Raw genomic sequence first — 16,970 nt, forward strand, 5'->3', positions numbered from 1 at the left:
CCTCACTTGGAATTCTGAGAACACCATTCACCATTTTATTTCTTTTACAACAGCATTTAATTTGATAATAACTGACTGCTATAACAGGACGGGTTCTATATTATTTAAATAAGACACAAGAATCTAGCTTAAAATTTGAGTCATCTGCAGGTCGCAACTTAACACCAACATGAAACTAACTTCACGGAGCCGGATGTTTATATGACGCACAGAGCGCATACGCAGAACGCGCTAGCTGAAATTAAAGCTGCTTTTTCACCATCGGCTGACACTACTGGTTGCCAGCCATGGGGAAATCTTTTGCGAATTTCATGTGTAAGAAGGATTTTCATCCTGCCTCGAAGTCAAACATCAAAAAGGTGAGTGCTATCAACGGATAGCTTTAAAGGGTCAAAGTAGCATGCTATTTTGCTAGGTGCTTTTACGCTAGCTCAGCTAGCTACTCTGTGAGGGTAAACATGAACTCGACAAAAGCTTGAAGTAAATTAAAAAGTGTTGGTTTGAGAAGTGAAAATACAGTCTGTCTGAAACATTAATGTGACAGTATTAAGTCTTCGTGGTTGATTTGTCCCTTTCAATCAATTTTGTGAAGTTTACGTCAAGGAAACCCGCTTCTGTCAGTGTTGTCTTGTGTTACAAGGAACTGGTCAGTATTAACTTTAATAAGAATTCACTCTGCTGTCACTGCCCTCAGAGGCTAGTTTAAGTATCTGGACGATATTGTCGTCTTTGTCAAAATGAATTGACCATATTTTGTCTCTTCCAAGCTCTCAGTAGCACCTTTGAACTAACAGTGAGTTGTGCAGTGGCATTTAGGTCGATTGTTGCAACTTGATGCTGTATTGCTGTATACATTGGCTTTGCATAGTAATTGATAATCGGCTGGCTTCTGTAGACACAGCTTTGTAACACCTTTGTGCCTTCACTGTTAAAGCAAATCACTTTGATATATACACCGATATAGTAAGTAAAAGATGGTATCAGGTATTCACTCGACTTCTTAACATATATTCTGTCTGTATATTTTGTAATTAATACTTTTTTTTTTTAAATAATATGCTTCAGTACGTTTTGTGCGTTTTCAAGTGTATATACAGGCCAGTTATTGCTTTGCAAAGGTATCAGACTGAGTTTTATCAAAGTGGTTCAGGAAGACAGGGACAGGTGATGCTCATAAGATGTGTTGGAAATGTTGGACAAGGTATTGAGAATGTGTTCTGATTGTTTTCACTTAAACTTGCAGGTATGGATAGCGGAACAGAAGCTGACTTACGAGAAGACCAAGCAGGAGGAACTTATGCAGGCCTACCTGAAAGAGCAGGAGACTTACAACAACAGGTGGGTTGAACAATGCAGGGCAGATCTCGTGTCTTCATCACACATTCACTCTTATGCTGCTGTGTTTGTTGTGTGACAAAAAAATAAACGCACAGATCATTTTTCTTTTTCATTTTAGACTTATAGACTTCTGAAAGCCTCCTCTAAAGAAATGAATTTAATAGATATACCTTAAAGTTTACCACATTGTTTTCTCACCTCTAGGCTATTGATGGGGGATGATCGTGTTAAAAATGGCCTCAATTTCATGTATGAGGCTCCCCCTGGAGCATCTAAAGGTAGTTCACTGGAGTAATTTAACCCCTACTGACTTAATATTTGTGCCAATCTTACCTATTATAAGTTTCATTGTTCTAATACTTTTTTATTTGTGTTTTCTACACGACTGTATTCTTCACCAAAGAGGAGAAGAAAGAGGTAATAAAAGAAAACAACAAACCTGCACAGTTTTATCTTATGTATACTTTACATTCCCTTTCAATCACAATACCAGAAACAGTCTGTGCACTTACGTTCATTCTGAAAATGTTTTCTTTATTTTATTCCAGGATGGGGAAGAAGAGTACAAATTTGAATGGCAGAAAGGGGCTCCCCGAGAGAAGTGGGTTGTTTATTTTTACACACATCTATTGTTTTTTTTTTTTCAATCACTCATTTTAATTTACATTTTCATTTTGTTTTTGTAATTTTCTCTTGTAGATATGCAAAGGATGACATGAATATAAGAGATCAACCATTTGGAATCCAGGTGTGTGGTGATTTTCATTCATTTGAAACTTAAACAATTTGCGCTACTTGATACCTGGATTTCTCCTGACTCCTTTAACTTTTACATAAAAGATGACTGGTATTGGTGATGAATGTGTTGACTTCTGTGTGTTTTGGGGAGCTTATAGTTAAACAGACTGGGAATGAACAAAATTCTCCCCCAAAAAACAATTGTGGTTGTGAATTACAGGTCACCAAAATACCTTTATGGACATTTCTTTGTTCAACAACAAAAAATGTTACCATTAAAACAAATCTAGTGTTACTTTGTTTGTACATAGATATATATTCAAACTGATGACTGTTTATCACTCACCAGGTGCGCAACGTGAGATGCATCAAGTGTCACAAATGGGGCCATGTGAACACAGACAGAGAGTGTCCTCTGTTTGGACTGTCAGGAATCAACGCCACCTCCGTGACCGGGGATGAGACAGCAGGTAGAGTGCATACAATGATATTCCAAAATAAAATACAAATGTTCATCTTGCTGTTTTCTGTATTCTGATTTTACCAGCACAATAATATGAAATAAAAAAAATACTTCTTTATAGTAGTATTTTAATGTTTCTTTCAATTTTTATCTAATAGTTATTATGTATTACAAGCATTGATAAATAATTTGGAGTCTTTTTATAACATACATTAAACAAACTAATTGATACCATTTGAAATTTCAAAAACTTCTGGTTTCCTGTTTCACAGTGTTTTGGGAAAGATGACAAAATAAAAGATTTGGGGTTCAATTTTGGGCTTTTTAATCATTACACACATTTATTAACATTTTTCCAAAAATCAAAACCATTTTCTGTGTGTTCATAACTTGAAATAATTCTGAATATTATTTATAATATAGAATGTTGAAAATATTGAGGTATTAATGGCTTTGTTACCAGAAGAAGCATCTGTGACTCTGTTGAAATGACTTGTGCTCAATTTTATATCAGAAAAAGCAACTTGGAGTATGCGGTTCAAAGCAACAGGAAAGGAGAAACCCAGTACTCCTTGATATTTTTAGCCAGTATGTTAGCTCCAGTCATTCGGAGTCTGCAGCAGCTACACCTACTGTGTCTCTCCCCTCGAGGCTTTAGCGGGAGCTCCTGGGCTGGAGCAGATTTTCAGAGTTCTGCAATTAGCGAATGGAGTCGTAGAGCAATGATTTTCACCCGGGGAGAGTCCAGTCAGTGCATGGTGTTGATGGTGGAGTGCTGTTATGGTCCCCCTCCTGTGCTGGGAGAAAAAATGTAATTATTGTGTATTCTGATTCCCCTAACTGCTGCTTTGGCGGAGGATGATATTGTATGATTTGCTCAGCCGGAAGTGGAGTGAGTTGATTTGATGTCCCATTCTGTTAACAAAGCCGCCCCTGAAATTCCCACTGTGGGGAGATAGTGGTTGGCATGGCTTTGACATCAATGGGACTCTGAGGCTGTGATTTGTGCTAACAGGTCCGTCAATGCACCCCTCCGAGTTAATGGCGGAGATGCGGAACAGTGGGTTTGCCTTGAAAAAATGTGTCCTTGATAGGAATGCTACAGTTTGTGATCCAGCGCAGGTAATTGTCTGTCTCACACCCCCATTTCTGCACACATAGGATGACATGAACGTACACACACATACACATTCAGGGCTGCATTTGTAATGCGTCGATAGCTTCTAGATATACTACACAGGAGCCAGTTCTGAAAGCCACTGGGTCAAGTAAACAGATAAAATTTGTTATCATTGTTTAAAAGTGTTCGGCTGAAGTAGTTAAATACAGATTTGTTCAGATTTGCCTTTTGAAAGTTGTAGGTGTTTGCTTTTAGCTTGAAATGTAAACAGTACAATGAGATGTCATGTATGCTTACAGGATTTTGTTGCCAGTGAGGAGGAGGAGGATCCTGAGGTGGAATTTCTCAAGTCCCTGACCACCAAACAAAAACAGAAGCTCCTCAGGTGAAAATAAAATATCAGTTTTGATTTTTTGAAAGTCTCGATTTTACATATTATAATATTCTAAGCCTGGTTTTATTGAAGAAATTAAACAGGAAATCACACGTCAGAATTAATCAAAATGATCTAATTAAAATGCATTTATTTTCTTTTACTTTTTTACTTTATGTATTAAAACTATGGAATGAATTATTCTGATTTGTTAGGTTATGCATGACCGTGTTTAAGCAGTTTAGGAACTAACCTGAGAGAGGTGTAAGATGAGAGCTATATTATGGATTACGCCTTAATTTTGCACATATTATGACATATTTTAAGCCTCAAACTTGAGACTTAATCACAGAAGTGCTTTGCAGAACATTAACCGAATGTTTGGGTACTCGTTTTACAGGAAACTTGATCGCCTTGAGAAGCAAAAGGAGAAGAAGAAGAAGAGCAAAAAGCAAAAGAAGAAGAGCAAAAGAAAACACAAGAAAAAGCATGAAAGTAGCGACAGCTCTAGTGACTCCTGTAGTAGTAGCAGCAGTAGTGACAGTGGCTCAGATTCAGACAGCCGGGGCAAGTTCAAGAGCCAGAAGAGAAAGAAGAACAAGAAAAAAGATTCCTGTCGGGATAACAGCTCGAAGAGCGAGCAGCAAGTCAAGAGTCAGAAAAGGGCCTCCTCTCACCGGAGCAGGTCAGCAAGCCCTCACACCAGACAGAAGCAGCCTGAAGAGGAGTCTGCAGATTATAGACACACAAGGACAGAGAGGGGAAGGAGCAGGAGCCCGGAGAACAGAGTGAAACTGGAGGGAGGTCAAGAGAGAAAGAGACACAGCAGCAGGGACAGGCAGAGACCAAGCAGCTCCAAGTCCGGTTTGGACAGAAGTAGGAGCCGCGAGAGAGGCAGGGAGGACAGAGGTAAAGACAGGCGTCACAGCAGAGATGGGGAGAAGAACAGAAGCAGCACAGATGGAAGGAGAGGCAGAACAGCAGATGGGAGGAGTAGAAGCAGGGAGAAGAGGAAGGACAGGGAGGGCAGAAGAAGGAGCAGGAGTAGAAGTAGGAGCAGGGAGAGGAGGGAGAGAAGTCAAGACAGAGCAAAAGTAAGGCACTGACAGACCTGTTTTCCTTTCTTGCAATTTTAAACCCAACGTAAAAACATTTTTCATAATTTTTTTTGCATTGTTTTGGTGTAGTCTTCACTTTTAGTGCCCCTCTGTGTAAAACTGTCCATACTGTGTGCTCGTCTTCTTCTTGTCCAGTAGAGGGAAGCAGTTGACAGGAAATATTGAGCAGCAGCTTTTTGCTCCCTTGTCTTCTGCTGAATGAGGCTCTAAATTAATTAACATTTGAAGCAGATGCAGTAAGGATCTGTTGTTGGTGAAATGTTAGACTCACTGTAAAGTCGGCTGGCCATGTAACAGACTCTTTATGTTGCTGTATATATTTTTTTTAATCTCAATACTATTATTGTGATTTTATTTAGGAATCATTCACATTATCAGTAATGCATGGACGGCTGTTGATAGGCTACCAGAAAAAAAAGATATATGACTGATTTTTTGTCATTAAATTTTTAGGGTTAAAACATTGACTTGTGGAATTGTACAAGGGAGAAAGAAATATTGAATATTGGGTAAAAATACTCCTGTTTTTTTTCCTCATGCTACATTCCTGTTATTTTGTTTCTGTACAAACTAGCATTGTCTTAAAGCACCATTTGACAAAATAAGTCCGCATATTTTCTAACAATGGAGCCAAATTCACAAATGAGTCGTGTCCGTGGTCGCGCGCAAAATTGCGGAAATGCGCTCATTTCTATTATAGCTGTAGTTAGTTCGACTATATTTGACTATTAGTGTAACTATTAATTCGGACACACGCTCAACTAAACGTATTATCTCTGCATTATTATATTTTGAGAATTATATAGCGAATATAAAAATGCACCTCTATTTTAATTTAAATTAGAGCCAGAGATCTATGTTTTTTGTTCATTTTTTTATTTGTTGCAAAATCTTTTTCTCAACCCGCCCATATTATTTTTTTCTACCTGTTTTTTCGAATTAAATTAATGGTGGGCCTAACTGTTTCTCACCTGATGCGGAACGCCTCAGAGATTTTGCGTGGAAAAGAATTGGATATGACTCTAAAAACATATCAGCACCATTTTTAAAATAAAGCAGTTTTGGGCTCAAATGTTACATTTTCACTCTAAGTGTTTTCTCCGATTTAAAATTTAAAAGAAATTCAAATTGGCGATCTAATTTGATAGCTTTCACTCGCCGGCCGTTTCCTTCAAGCCGCTGTAGCACAAAAGGAAATGAAAATAATTTCCCTCTATTGCCTTCTGGTCAATTTAACACCCTCTTGAAAAAAAAGGGTGTCTGGGTGAGACGCTCTCCCCTGACGTATTCCCGGTGCAGGTCTCTCGCTGTAATTATTCCCGGCTTTTTCTTTGAGAGTCGGACGCTGCACTGGGTAAGCACAAAGAAGTCAGAGAGCATCCTTGAACCCTTTCAATGCGGGGCCACTGATATTCAAATAACATGCAGACACCGTTTGACTGCGCTGTGCAAAGAGCATTTCGGATTCGGCATTTGCATGTGACTCTTTGCCCCCTACTCTTCTGTTTTTTCTAAAGTTTAAAAAGTGTTCCCATCACATCTCTGTGGTTTCTGGCAAAGAGGGCAAAAAAACGCGTATCCTCTTTCTCGCTCCATCGATTGGTATGCAAATGAAAAGCAGTTAATTTGGACAATTAGAATAAATATTCAGGGACCTTTGTCATCAAACCCCCTCGGAAAACCCCAGATAAAGTGAAAGTGAACAAAAGATGTCCCGGAGATTAATTAGATATTTGATAAGACACGAATCCCTAATCGCAAATACAAGACACATGGGGCTGCGATGTGCTCCAAGTCATAATTAATACCATTTAACAAGATTTTCATTTGGCCATGAAATGTTGCTTTCCGGGGCATTAAACATTGATTTATTCCACAGGGGAATAGTCAAAGTGAAGGTGCGCAGGGTGATTTGAAGAAAAATAGCTCATGGTCAGCTTTGACGCGTTAAAATAAATTTAAAATTGAATAACAAATTTAAAAAAAGACCTACCACAAATAAAAACGAAAAATAAAATCTACATCACACACTTACAGCCGTTTTCAGATGTTTTAATTACGATAAAATGAAAGTCTTATACGTGTGACTTTATACAGGTAAACATTTATATATAGATATTTTTTGGCAAAGAAATAAAAATGGCTAACCGAAGTTGAAAAAGCTGTGTACATACATATCCACAAAGTGCGTCGAAAGTAAACTCCCTGATTTCCAGGATATACCAACACGAATAAAACAATCATAGCCTAACATTTACATGAAAAGAACACATAGTGTAGTGGCCAATATACAAGATGGAACTCACATTGTCCAACCAAAAGTTCAACAGGTTGCGCGTAAAGCAATCATCCTTTCATTTTCAAGTTGCCTCTTCAAAAAAATCCCCAAAGGCCTACAGTAAATCTCCCTGCTCTCTTTTGATGGATTTACGCATGAAATACGCCTGTGGAGAGTATATTTTTACGACTTTGCAACCGCTTCTTGAAATATTTTCTCCTTTATTGTTCGTCAAATAAGACCCGTTTTTAACGCTGTGCAGTTTTTTTTTATCTGGTTTTATTTTGGAGGAGCCTCATTAGGGCTCGTCGTGAGGAGACGGATCCTTTACAGTGATTCTGGGATTCACCCCCTCCAAAATAAGTTCAGGAGACTCGGACCTCGGGGTCTCCAGGTTACTGGTGTCGGTGTCACTGTCGCTGCCCTTTTTGCCTCCTCCTCCGGCAGTGTGAGTTTTGATGTGCTTGCTCAAATGGTCACTCCGCATAAAGCGCTTGTTGCACACCGGACACGCGAACCGTTTCTCACCTGTGTGGGTGCGCAGGTGTCTCTGCAGCTCATCTGACCGCGTGAACCTTTTGCCACAGAAAAGCCAGTTGCAGACAAAAGGCCGCTCGCCGGTGTGCCACCTCAAATGCGCCTTCAGGTGAGAAGTCTTCCCGTACACTTTACCACAGCCGGGAATGTGGCAGCTGTGGAGTCCTTTCCTACGCAGGCTGGCCCCGGCGGGTCCCAGCCGCTCGGCCTCCTGGCAGTTCGGACAGTCACATGTTGCTCTGCCGGAGTACCTCCGGGATGACCTAGAGGAGCTACTTATTCCTGAACTGCCTCCAGAAATCATGGCGTTGGCAGCAGAAGCGTCTGTGTAAGTAGGGATGACAGTTTTGAAGCCGTCCTGCGTTAGCAGGTGCTGGCTGGTGGACAGGAGGTGGGACGCAGAGGGGCTAATCCCCGTGGAGCTGAAAGCCGAGTGCGTCAGCGAGGAGAAGTCCGGGTTGTAGCCGCTCAGCTGGGAGTGGATGGCTTGAGGCGTCCCGGAGTGCAGTGAGGTCTGCAGGGTGCTGGCAGGGTTTTGGACATCGAGCCACGACCCAGGATTGGTGTGGACGTCCCACCACGAGGACGCACCGTTGGCAACATCTCCAGAAATGGTGGAGTGGAAACCGGACTTGTACCACGACTCGTAAGGGTGCGCCATCCCCACGCGCGGGTATAGAGTCTCTGCTGAGGTGTGGACTTTGGAGATAAAAGCAGACTGTCCGGGCTCCTGGGATGTGACGCTCGCGGAGTTGGAAAACAGCCCGCTGTACTCTGTGGAAAACGCGGAGGAGGTCGGGGAGGTGGAGGCTAAGCAGAAGGCGCTGTTGCCGGTGCCGCTGGTCGGCGTTAATCCCGTGGACGCGCGGCTCGTTGCTACCGTGAAGCCGGGCAGACTGGATCCCAGGTTACAGCTGGAGGAGGATCTCTTCCACGGGTGAAATCCACCTTTGGAGAAAGCGCTGGAGTCAGGTAAAGTTGTAAGAGGACTAGTGTTGCCAATTTTGTTGCAAGTTGCAGCCAGCATCGCTAGAGGTGTAGTTCCAAACCGTGGTTCTTCCTGGAAAAAAACATACGACAGAAAAGTTGGATCAAGACTAGAAAGCAATTATGATTTTTTTTGTCTAATAGTTTGTGATTAATAAACAACGTACCATTAGGAAATGCATCTATCCTACTATTGTTTTAAAAAGTTTGACTTGAAGCCCAAAAAGTGCGTTTTTACAGGGAATGCATTTGACAATAATGGAAAAAATACATATAAGTTATTCAACTGATAAACATTTGATTACTTTGAAAGGATCTAAACTCATTTTTCAACTTCGATAAATAAGAAAATAGATACCAAAATTGCCAAAAGTTTGACTAGCTCGGGTTTGTGGGTAGATGACGATGACAAGATGATTTTTGGAAGTTTTCACAGTTTTTTTTTTAAGTCATTAGGTAACGAAACAAACAAGCAAATGTCATTTAACTCAGAAGTAGCCTTAATCGCAACGACAAACCTGAAAGCATGTTTATGAGATCAACAAACTGCAGAGAAGAGCTAGAAACTTTACGCACAACTTTTGCGCATAAACCCAAAATCAGACTCACCCCAAGTATAGACGTAGCCATATCCAGGGTCTGTGCTGTGGTAAGAGAGCTCGCTGTTTCAACGCTGAACGGCTCCAACCTGCTTCAGCCTCGCCGTGTTTGACTTGGGTCACACGGTTTCTCTCTTGGCTCGCCGTTCCAAACACTACCTAGTTGTAGAGAGCGCGTTCTTTGAAGTACAGCTGGCGAGGACGCGCAGCCAATCTCAGGGCCGCATTCCTTACTGGGGATGTTGTCAGCCAATGAGAGAGCCGACCGCAGACAGAAACACCAAAAACCCCGCCGTCAATCATGTGTTGTGCAGCCTCTGCTCAGACTGTCATACAAGACACGATTTGGATTTTTTTAAATGCATACAGTTATTTTTATGTTTTCACACACGAAGGCTCAATGTCTCCTTTCATTGCAGAATTGAGTTCACACGTCCGTTCCAGAAGAGGTAAGACTTTGTCTCATTTTTGAGCGTTTATGTTTGTGGTGTCACGATGTTTAGTTCCAAATTCTCCTTCTGGTTTCCAATATTCAGATCATGCGCAACACGTCATTGAGAAATAGTTGCTATTTATGCGCATACACTCGTGAACAATGTAAGGAACGCTGGTATTGCTGATGACTTTATCCGGTCTGCAGCCAATCGTGCATGTCGCCGTGTTTGAAAAGCACTGAGGGAAATAATTTATGCTATATGATCATCGTGTTTACTCAAAAGTGCGGGTGATTTTATCGGGGAAAAAAGAAAAAAGGATGGAATAAGTTCGTGAAAAAGTACAGAAACAGGCCTGACAGTCCAGACCTCACTTTTGTGGTCAAAACACTAAAGAGCAGTTAAAATAAAACCATTCCATGTTAACTTTATGAAGAAAAACAGATACACTCCGCGTAATCTATCCAATTACGCACGGTTTGGTTACATACCACCAGAACCATTGCGCGTCTGCGCCTGTGCGCGTGTGAGTGTTCGCGCGCAGCCGGTTGCACACCCCACCCCTCCCGAATTTGCTTGTTGGGGGAGTGCAGGTGAGGGGTTAATAAAAAATGACAGCTCGCTTTCTCAGCGCGTGCACTGGACCCGATTTAAGAGACAAGTGTTTTATAGACGGAAAAGTTTCAGCGCTCATGGGACGCCTGCTGTAAGGCCGCCAGTCATCTCCATTAAACCGGTTTATTAACAGGCACGGTGCCTGTGTTGTACCTGGGAAATAAAATTTAACGCCAACTTATGAATCGTTTAATTAAATCGTGGACAGTAACGGGGATTTTTTCAAATGATTTCTCTATTTTTATCAATCTTATTTTTCTATTCTTTTAATTTGACAATTGAAAAATCCCACAGAGTCCATAGCTTGTTAAAACGCGCAGAGAGAATGGCATAATGTAAAATTGACCCGCTCTATCGTGAATCATCGTCGCTTTAAATGTTAAAGCAATTTTCCAGAGAAGAGGCTTGACCGAAAGATGTGCATTACAGTATTCAAAATGGGCAAATAATGCTCCATTATAGAGTGTGAATGCTGCCAGTCAACACAGGCGCAATTTGTTCTAATACTCCTCTTGCTGTAAAAACCAGCACCTTTGGAGGGGTGAATAAAAAACCAGTCTCATCAAATACTGAGCGCTGTCAGGAAAATTGAATCATTTTTGCAATCATGACAATTTGGCACAGCGCTGTTAACAGTATTAAATGTTTGTTCTACATAAACAGAGTTGATTACTGCAGAAGACTTTCAGAATAATTTTATCCTAAATGGAAATGAATGTGGGACGTAAGGACATTTAAAGAAAAAAATAAAACAACAGTAAATATAATTTTGTTTGAAATAAGATCACGACTATTTGTCTAATTTCTCCCAGGTTTTGCACTCTTTAATAACTAACAGATATTGTAGTATTTTTGTCCCCCTCATAATTATTTTGCAAGAGATCTTCATATGGGGCACTGTGGCACTCTAATTTAAATGCTTTTTATTTCCTAACAAAGAAAAATGATTTAAGAAATATTTATGCACCTCTGAATATTTTTGTCCTATTGCATGCCTCTCCTTAAATTTACAGAAAATTTACCAGTGACATTCCCCTCTCAATGGTAAAATAATAGTGGTTTTTCAGACGCTCCTTCCTCAGCACAAAGGAGGAGAACATGATCTTGCCTCTTGTCATTCAAGTGAGAATTTTTGAGTTGAATCTGTAATTCTGGACTCCATTCGTGAGCACTTCTCTGTGGCAATTAGGAGCCCATTACAAGCCATTAGATTGATCAATGCACCTTAAACAATGGGAATGATTTATTTGGTCGAACAAAACGGTCTGCATCTATTGTGATGAGTCTAAGTGGGGGTGCATCCATCAACAAAAGATAAATGATTAATTCAGACCTATTCATTTAGAGTCTTTCTACAAAAGCCGGCCTCACTTGCCTCCAATCCAGATTATTAGAGCCTCATTTTCTGCATGTTAAACCAGACAGGCTGCTGGATTCAATGGTGAGTTCTTTTTTTTTTTTTTTTTGGTCGAACCCCTGTGTGCTTTAATTTGTATTTCTGCTCAGGGAAGTTTATTTGAGGACATTTAACTAATTGTTGTCATTTTGTGTGCTCATGTGGCTACACCTGTTTCTCTCTGAGAGTGATGGAGGAAAGTATGAGAACAAAGATGTTATAGTTTAGTACTGTGGCTCTGGAGCTGTACATTATTGGCAGAAATTACACTCTAAAGGAGGCTCGTTTGGAAGAAGAAGTGGGTAGATGTGTAAAGATTTTCTCAAGATGCTTTTAGTTAGGAAATTTTTCTTCTTTTAAAAACAGTTAAAATGTTTATTCTGGTCCATTTAAGAACAAAAATACAATACAAACTCTGTTTATTCTCTTTTATTTTGTCATGAATTGCCTTTAAAGGGAATGCCAGTGTCTCATCTGCCATTTCCATTGTGTTTATTTTGTTGCGTGCACTTTAAGGTTGCAGGTCAGTGGTTATTTTGTTGGCAGGTTAATAGAGACCACAGCAAAGGGAAAATAATTGATGAACATTAAAGTGCACTGTGAAATAAACTGTCTGGCAATAAGTATTTACTGCTGTAGGAAGTCTTTAAGCTGTAAAAACATAGGGAAATGGCAAACTAGCTCGGACCTGTCAGTAAAGGGATGCAACTCGTGAATGTCTTCAGTCAGACTGTCAAACTGATGATTCAAATGTTAATGGAAAGTATGCAGCTGCTGACAACACAGCCAAGCCTCTGCTAAAGATTAACTACACTTCACAATACACATTTTAAACCCAACATTTCATTGTGAGATCAAGCTTATAGCAGCTCATCATCCTGGATCGACAGCTAAATTTGGAAGTCCGGGTTAGCCTGCCTGCGTACAGTGTCAACTTTCATTTCCAGAGGCTGCATGTGCTATTTTGAGCACAGGGGAGCAGTTGAGGTGCAGTCGACTGGCTACATTTAAAGACTTAGCTTAGCTCATTTTCTCTGAATGAAAGTGTTTCTTTTTTATCTGAGCAGCTGTGGAAAGTCAACAATACTTAACTTTGGGAAATGGCTCCAAAGAAGGTTCACTTTATCTGGAACAGCTTCATTCAAAAATCAGCAGCATGTACTAGAGGTTATGTAACAACAAGTGCTCCCTCTGACATTTTACTCTCTGTATTTATCAGGGCAAAGGAGGTGATGCACCAAAGCCGCAGCAACTGATTGGAAGGTTCGGCACTTCATTGAAAATAGGAATTGTTGGTCTTCCCAATGTGGGGTAAGTAAAGATTTATTTGATAACTTAGTGTCGTCTTGTCCACACTGCATGCAGCAGCATGTGCTCCGTCCATACCTTAGCCATGCCTGCACTCCCTCATATGTCACAGACAGAAACACATTTGAGGCAAGATTTAAGTCAGGAGCATAAATAAAACTTAAAAAAGAAACTAAAATAAAAACAGTTTAAGATTTTATTGACATTTTTTGCAACAGGTTCCTGCAAGAGGAGCTTTTAAACTTTGTGCATAAACAAAATCAGATGAGGCATGATCAGGCCTCCATAATCCTGCTCCTTATGAGTGTCCATGGAAAATTATGCGGTGATCCTTTTTGAGGAATTTTCCTGGAGCTGTTGGGCGTTTAGAGCCACATGTGACCAACTATCCAACAGAAGCTTTCATCTAGCCCAAACAAACACGTAAAAAAGACACTTGCAATGTGACTCTTTTAAAAGATTACTGTCTGAACCTAAAAGCTGTCAGAAAGCAGAACTCTGCATCGTGCACTCTTTAATTCATGAATGTCTCATTATTGCAGCAGTTTGCTTTCAGTCAGTGAATATAGTTTAATATCCACCAAAGTCTTATTGTTCAGAATGTGTCATAATCTGTCTGCATTTGAATAAAACAGCATGGCATCAAGTAAAAATAAACCTACCTGGCTGCTGTGAGAGCAGAGAAAAATGTAAAATGAATGAAAACATTAATGAGCCCAACAATCCATTCATTATGAATTCACACGGATCGCTCATCATCGTGTTCACTCATCAGGCTCAGGGTCAGCTTGGTGGTCAAACACTGTCACAGATCTCATTTGTATCACAAGCAGCTGACATGCTCTGAGCTCTAACCCTGTGCCCAGATTCAGGCTGAGCATCTTTTGAAGGATCCAGTATGGTGGATCCGGTCTTTGTAGCCTGAATTGTTGCTCAGGCTAAATTGAAATGAAACACTCTGGTCAACAAAAGATTTCCAGTTTACGTTACCAGCTCTCCCTCCAGCCCTCCCTTTACTAAGCATCCCTCCTGTTGCCTAGTAACCCTGGAAGCTGCACCATATAGAGCTTACATAAAAAACATAATGTAACCCAGTAGGTTAAAGATAATACAAAGTTTCAGTGCCTCTTTTGTTTTATAACACTTGCAACTGAAGTTATCTGAGTTAAAACCTGAAACATTAATTTTTAAAAAGCCACACAAGAGCACGCCATCTAATTTAAACTGGCAAACAATGATACATGGTGCTGTTTGACCACGATGGATGTCAGTCTTGGTCTGAGAAATCCACCTATGAGGCTTTCTGTCGCCCAGTTTAAGCAACCACCATGAGTCTCAGTCAACAGAACCGCCATCAGAAAACCTCTGCAGGATGATAAACCTGCAGGTTTTGAAGAGACAGGTCGCTCTAGTGAAGAAATGATCGAGTTAGTGAGTCAAGGATTTCTTAAAACCTATTTTCATGAAAGAGAAGAAACACCGAATACTTTATTCTACTTAACGTGCATTCTGTCAGCTCTCAGAGCTACTGCACCAAGAACTTTCTCGTGCCCTGTGTTTTCATTTCCCATCCCACAGAAACCACAATTCCTTCCTGCTGTAAGAAGCGAAACCCGTTGAGGCTGTGGCCTGCCACACCACATTCTTGTCAAAGCACAACACGTAGATGCTCTTTACGTTTCTTTCTTCATGAATTAACCATCCTCTGATGCCAGCCTGCTCTTACTTGGGCGTGACTGACCGTTCTTCTCACATATGGGGATCTTGAGATTGTGATTCCGCCAACCTTGCGGCTATTCCAACACTTGGAGCAGCACGTGTTGTGTTTACTGCCATGCTCTTTGCTCGGAGGCACAAAGAGTTTAGACTCATCCGTTTAACCCTTTGATGGAACAAAGTGTTTAAAATAGAAAGTAGAGACACTCACAATCGACCTCAAGTGGGCTGAGATGAAGTCACGTCATGTCTCTAGGAAGCAGACATTAATTAGGCAGTCAGCGTGTCAAATCAAACTCAAGATAATTAAGTCTTGTATCTTGTGAATTTCTGGTAACTTGAAAGTCCCAAAAGCCCAATTTAAAATCTTTAACAGGTTTGTTTACTGCACATATATGTGCTGTATTTACGTAACAATGTAAGTGCATATGTGTATAACAGACACATGAGAGCTCCCTTTACTTTTATGCAAGTCAACAGATATTAAGAAACATTTATTATAAGGCTAAATCAGAGCAGCTTGTGTGAGAATAACAAAGATGATTGAGTTGAAGGAGCTGTTCAACCAGAAAATCAGAGAATCTCTTTATGGAAACTACTAATAAAGACATCAGCTATAAAAAGGGTTATATGGATCGCGAGATTAAAGTCAAATACATTTCAAAAAATCTGTTCTCCCAGCATAAAGCTGAAGTTTATAACTGCTGAAATTAATACCAATGCCTCTTCATAACCTACAAAAGCAAACCAGACCATTAGCAGGAAGATTTATTGTTGTTATGTTGTTAACGTTGCAGCTGAAACCACTGCCGCAGGGGAGGAATCAAGCGTAGTGATTTACTGCAAGTTGTCAAAACAGATTTTTCTGTTGAATCAAAGGAAAGATTCTCAGTGAAAGGACATATCTGACAAAACATCACCTAAACCAGCAAAGTGGTTAGACGCTTCAACCACAGGGGGCACCAAAGCTGACACAAAGCACATGTTCCTCGCAGAGGGAGCTTTAAGATGGTTATGACTCAAACTGAAATGAACAGTGATAAATTTCAGACCAAAACCACCAGCACCCTGGACAGTTTCTGTGTTATAATTTCTAATGCCTGTAGCCATTGTGATGGCATAGATGTCAGACTGCATGACTGAGAAGAACAATTTTTTGGAAAAATTTTCCACATTGCATCTCAACTAGAAATATTTTTGACTGTTGAAAAGCAGGATGAAATCTTTGTCAGTAAACTTAAATAAGATATGTACAGAACTGAATCAGTGTGGGGATAAGAGGTTTTCTCATTGTCCACAGGGGGCGCCAAAGTCAACACAAACTGAAAGTTCCTTATACAAGCTTTAACAGGAGCTTCTTTATGCCATGGACTCTCTGGGATGAACCCAGGTGTACTCTGATTTGAGGATTCCCAAACCAACAGTGTTGTAGTTTCCACCCCTGGTGTTCCTTCTATCACACGTTTCTACTAATTATATGAACAGGTTTAAGAAATGTCACCTAAATCTCTCAGACCCTCAAGTTTTAAGAGTCAGAGTAGCAAAATGATTCTGGGATTATTAATCTTGGATACAATGCACTGCTGCTGTTTTGGGAGCTTCTGTTGGGTTCAGGAGTTGGACTTGATTGTTCATTATCGTACTATCTGTTAGTGTGTGGAGCTTCTGTCACATTATAGCCAACAGGTTTCTAGCATATTCTAATACAATGCTCTTAGCTGTCACACAAAATCCATCCACTTTTGTCTGCCTCTGAGACTATAATGTATATGATTTAACTCCCCAAAGAAAACCGTTTCCACAACTCAACAACAGAAAACACTGTAACCAAGCAAAACTTCCCAAAACACGTCACTTTGACTTGTACATCACACTAATTTGCATTTAATACGGCAAATAGGCCATTTCAATGTTATTATATCAATTTCTAAGGATATTTTAGACCCTGGG

The 16,970-nt window shown here is 40.3% G+C and overlaps 3 protein-coding genes across 3 annotated transcripts in view; 2 read left to right on the top strand and 1 right to left on the bottom strand.

Annotated features, from left to right (window-relative positions):
• The first annotated feature begins 171 nt into the window (after positions 1 to 171).
• cirsr (corepressor of RBPJ and splicing regulator) lies at positions 172 to 7,181 on the top strand. The gene is made up of 10 exons (XM_074694846.1): positions 172 to 359; positions 1,244 to 1,338; positions 1,543 to 1,616; positions 1,742 to 1,755; positions 1,887 to 1,939; positions 2,038 to 2,086; positions 2,426 to 2,546; positions 3,555 to 3,661; positions 3,959 to 4,044; positions 4,433 to 7,181. The coding sequence occupies exons 1-10, from the start codon at positions 288 to 290 to the stop codon at positions 5,136 to 5,138; spliced, it is 1,377 nt and encodes a 458-aa protein (XP_074550947.1). The 5' UTR covers positions 172 to 287; the 3' UTR covers positions 5,139 to 7,181.
• On the bottom strand, positions 7,175 to 9,718 carry sp9 (sp9 transcription factor). The gene is made up of 2 exons (XM_074694848.1): positions 9,562 to 9,718; positions 7,175 to 9,025 (listed from the first exon to the last, which is right to left on the bottom strand). Exons 1-2 carry the CDS (start codon positions 9,580 to 9,582, stop codon positions 7,727 to 7,729), a joined length of 1,320 nt encoding a protein of 439 aa, XP_074550949.1. The 5' UTR covers positions 9,583 to 9,718; the 3' UTR covers positions 7,175 to 7,726.
• A 1,866-nt stretch (positions 9,719 to 11,584) lies between these two features.
• Positions 11,585 to 16,970, top strand: part of LOC141808312 (obg-like ATPase 1) — a 42,610-nt gene continuing 37,224 nt past the window's right edge. Inside the window, exons 1-2 of the mRNA XM_074694851.1 lie at positions 11,585 to 12,041; positions 13,216 to 13,307. Coding sequence (XP_074550952.1) covers positions 12,039 to 12,041; positions 13,216 to 13,307 — 95 coding nt within the window. The 5' untranslated portion in view covers positions 11,585 to 12,038. The remainder of the gene's footprint in view (positions 12,042 to 13,215; positions 13,308 to 16,970) is intronic.

The sequence above is a fragment of the Halichoeres trimaculatus genome, unplaced genomic scaffold (genome assembly GCF_033239565.1).
Source record: "Halichoeres trimaculatus isolate MK-OKI-2021-1 unplaced genomic scaffold, fHalTri1.1 fHalTri1_scaffold_19, whole genome shotgun sequence".
Lineage (NCBI taxonomy): Eukaryota > Metazoa > Chordata > Actinopteri > Labriformes > Labridae > Halichoeres > Halichoeres trimaculatus.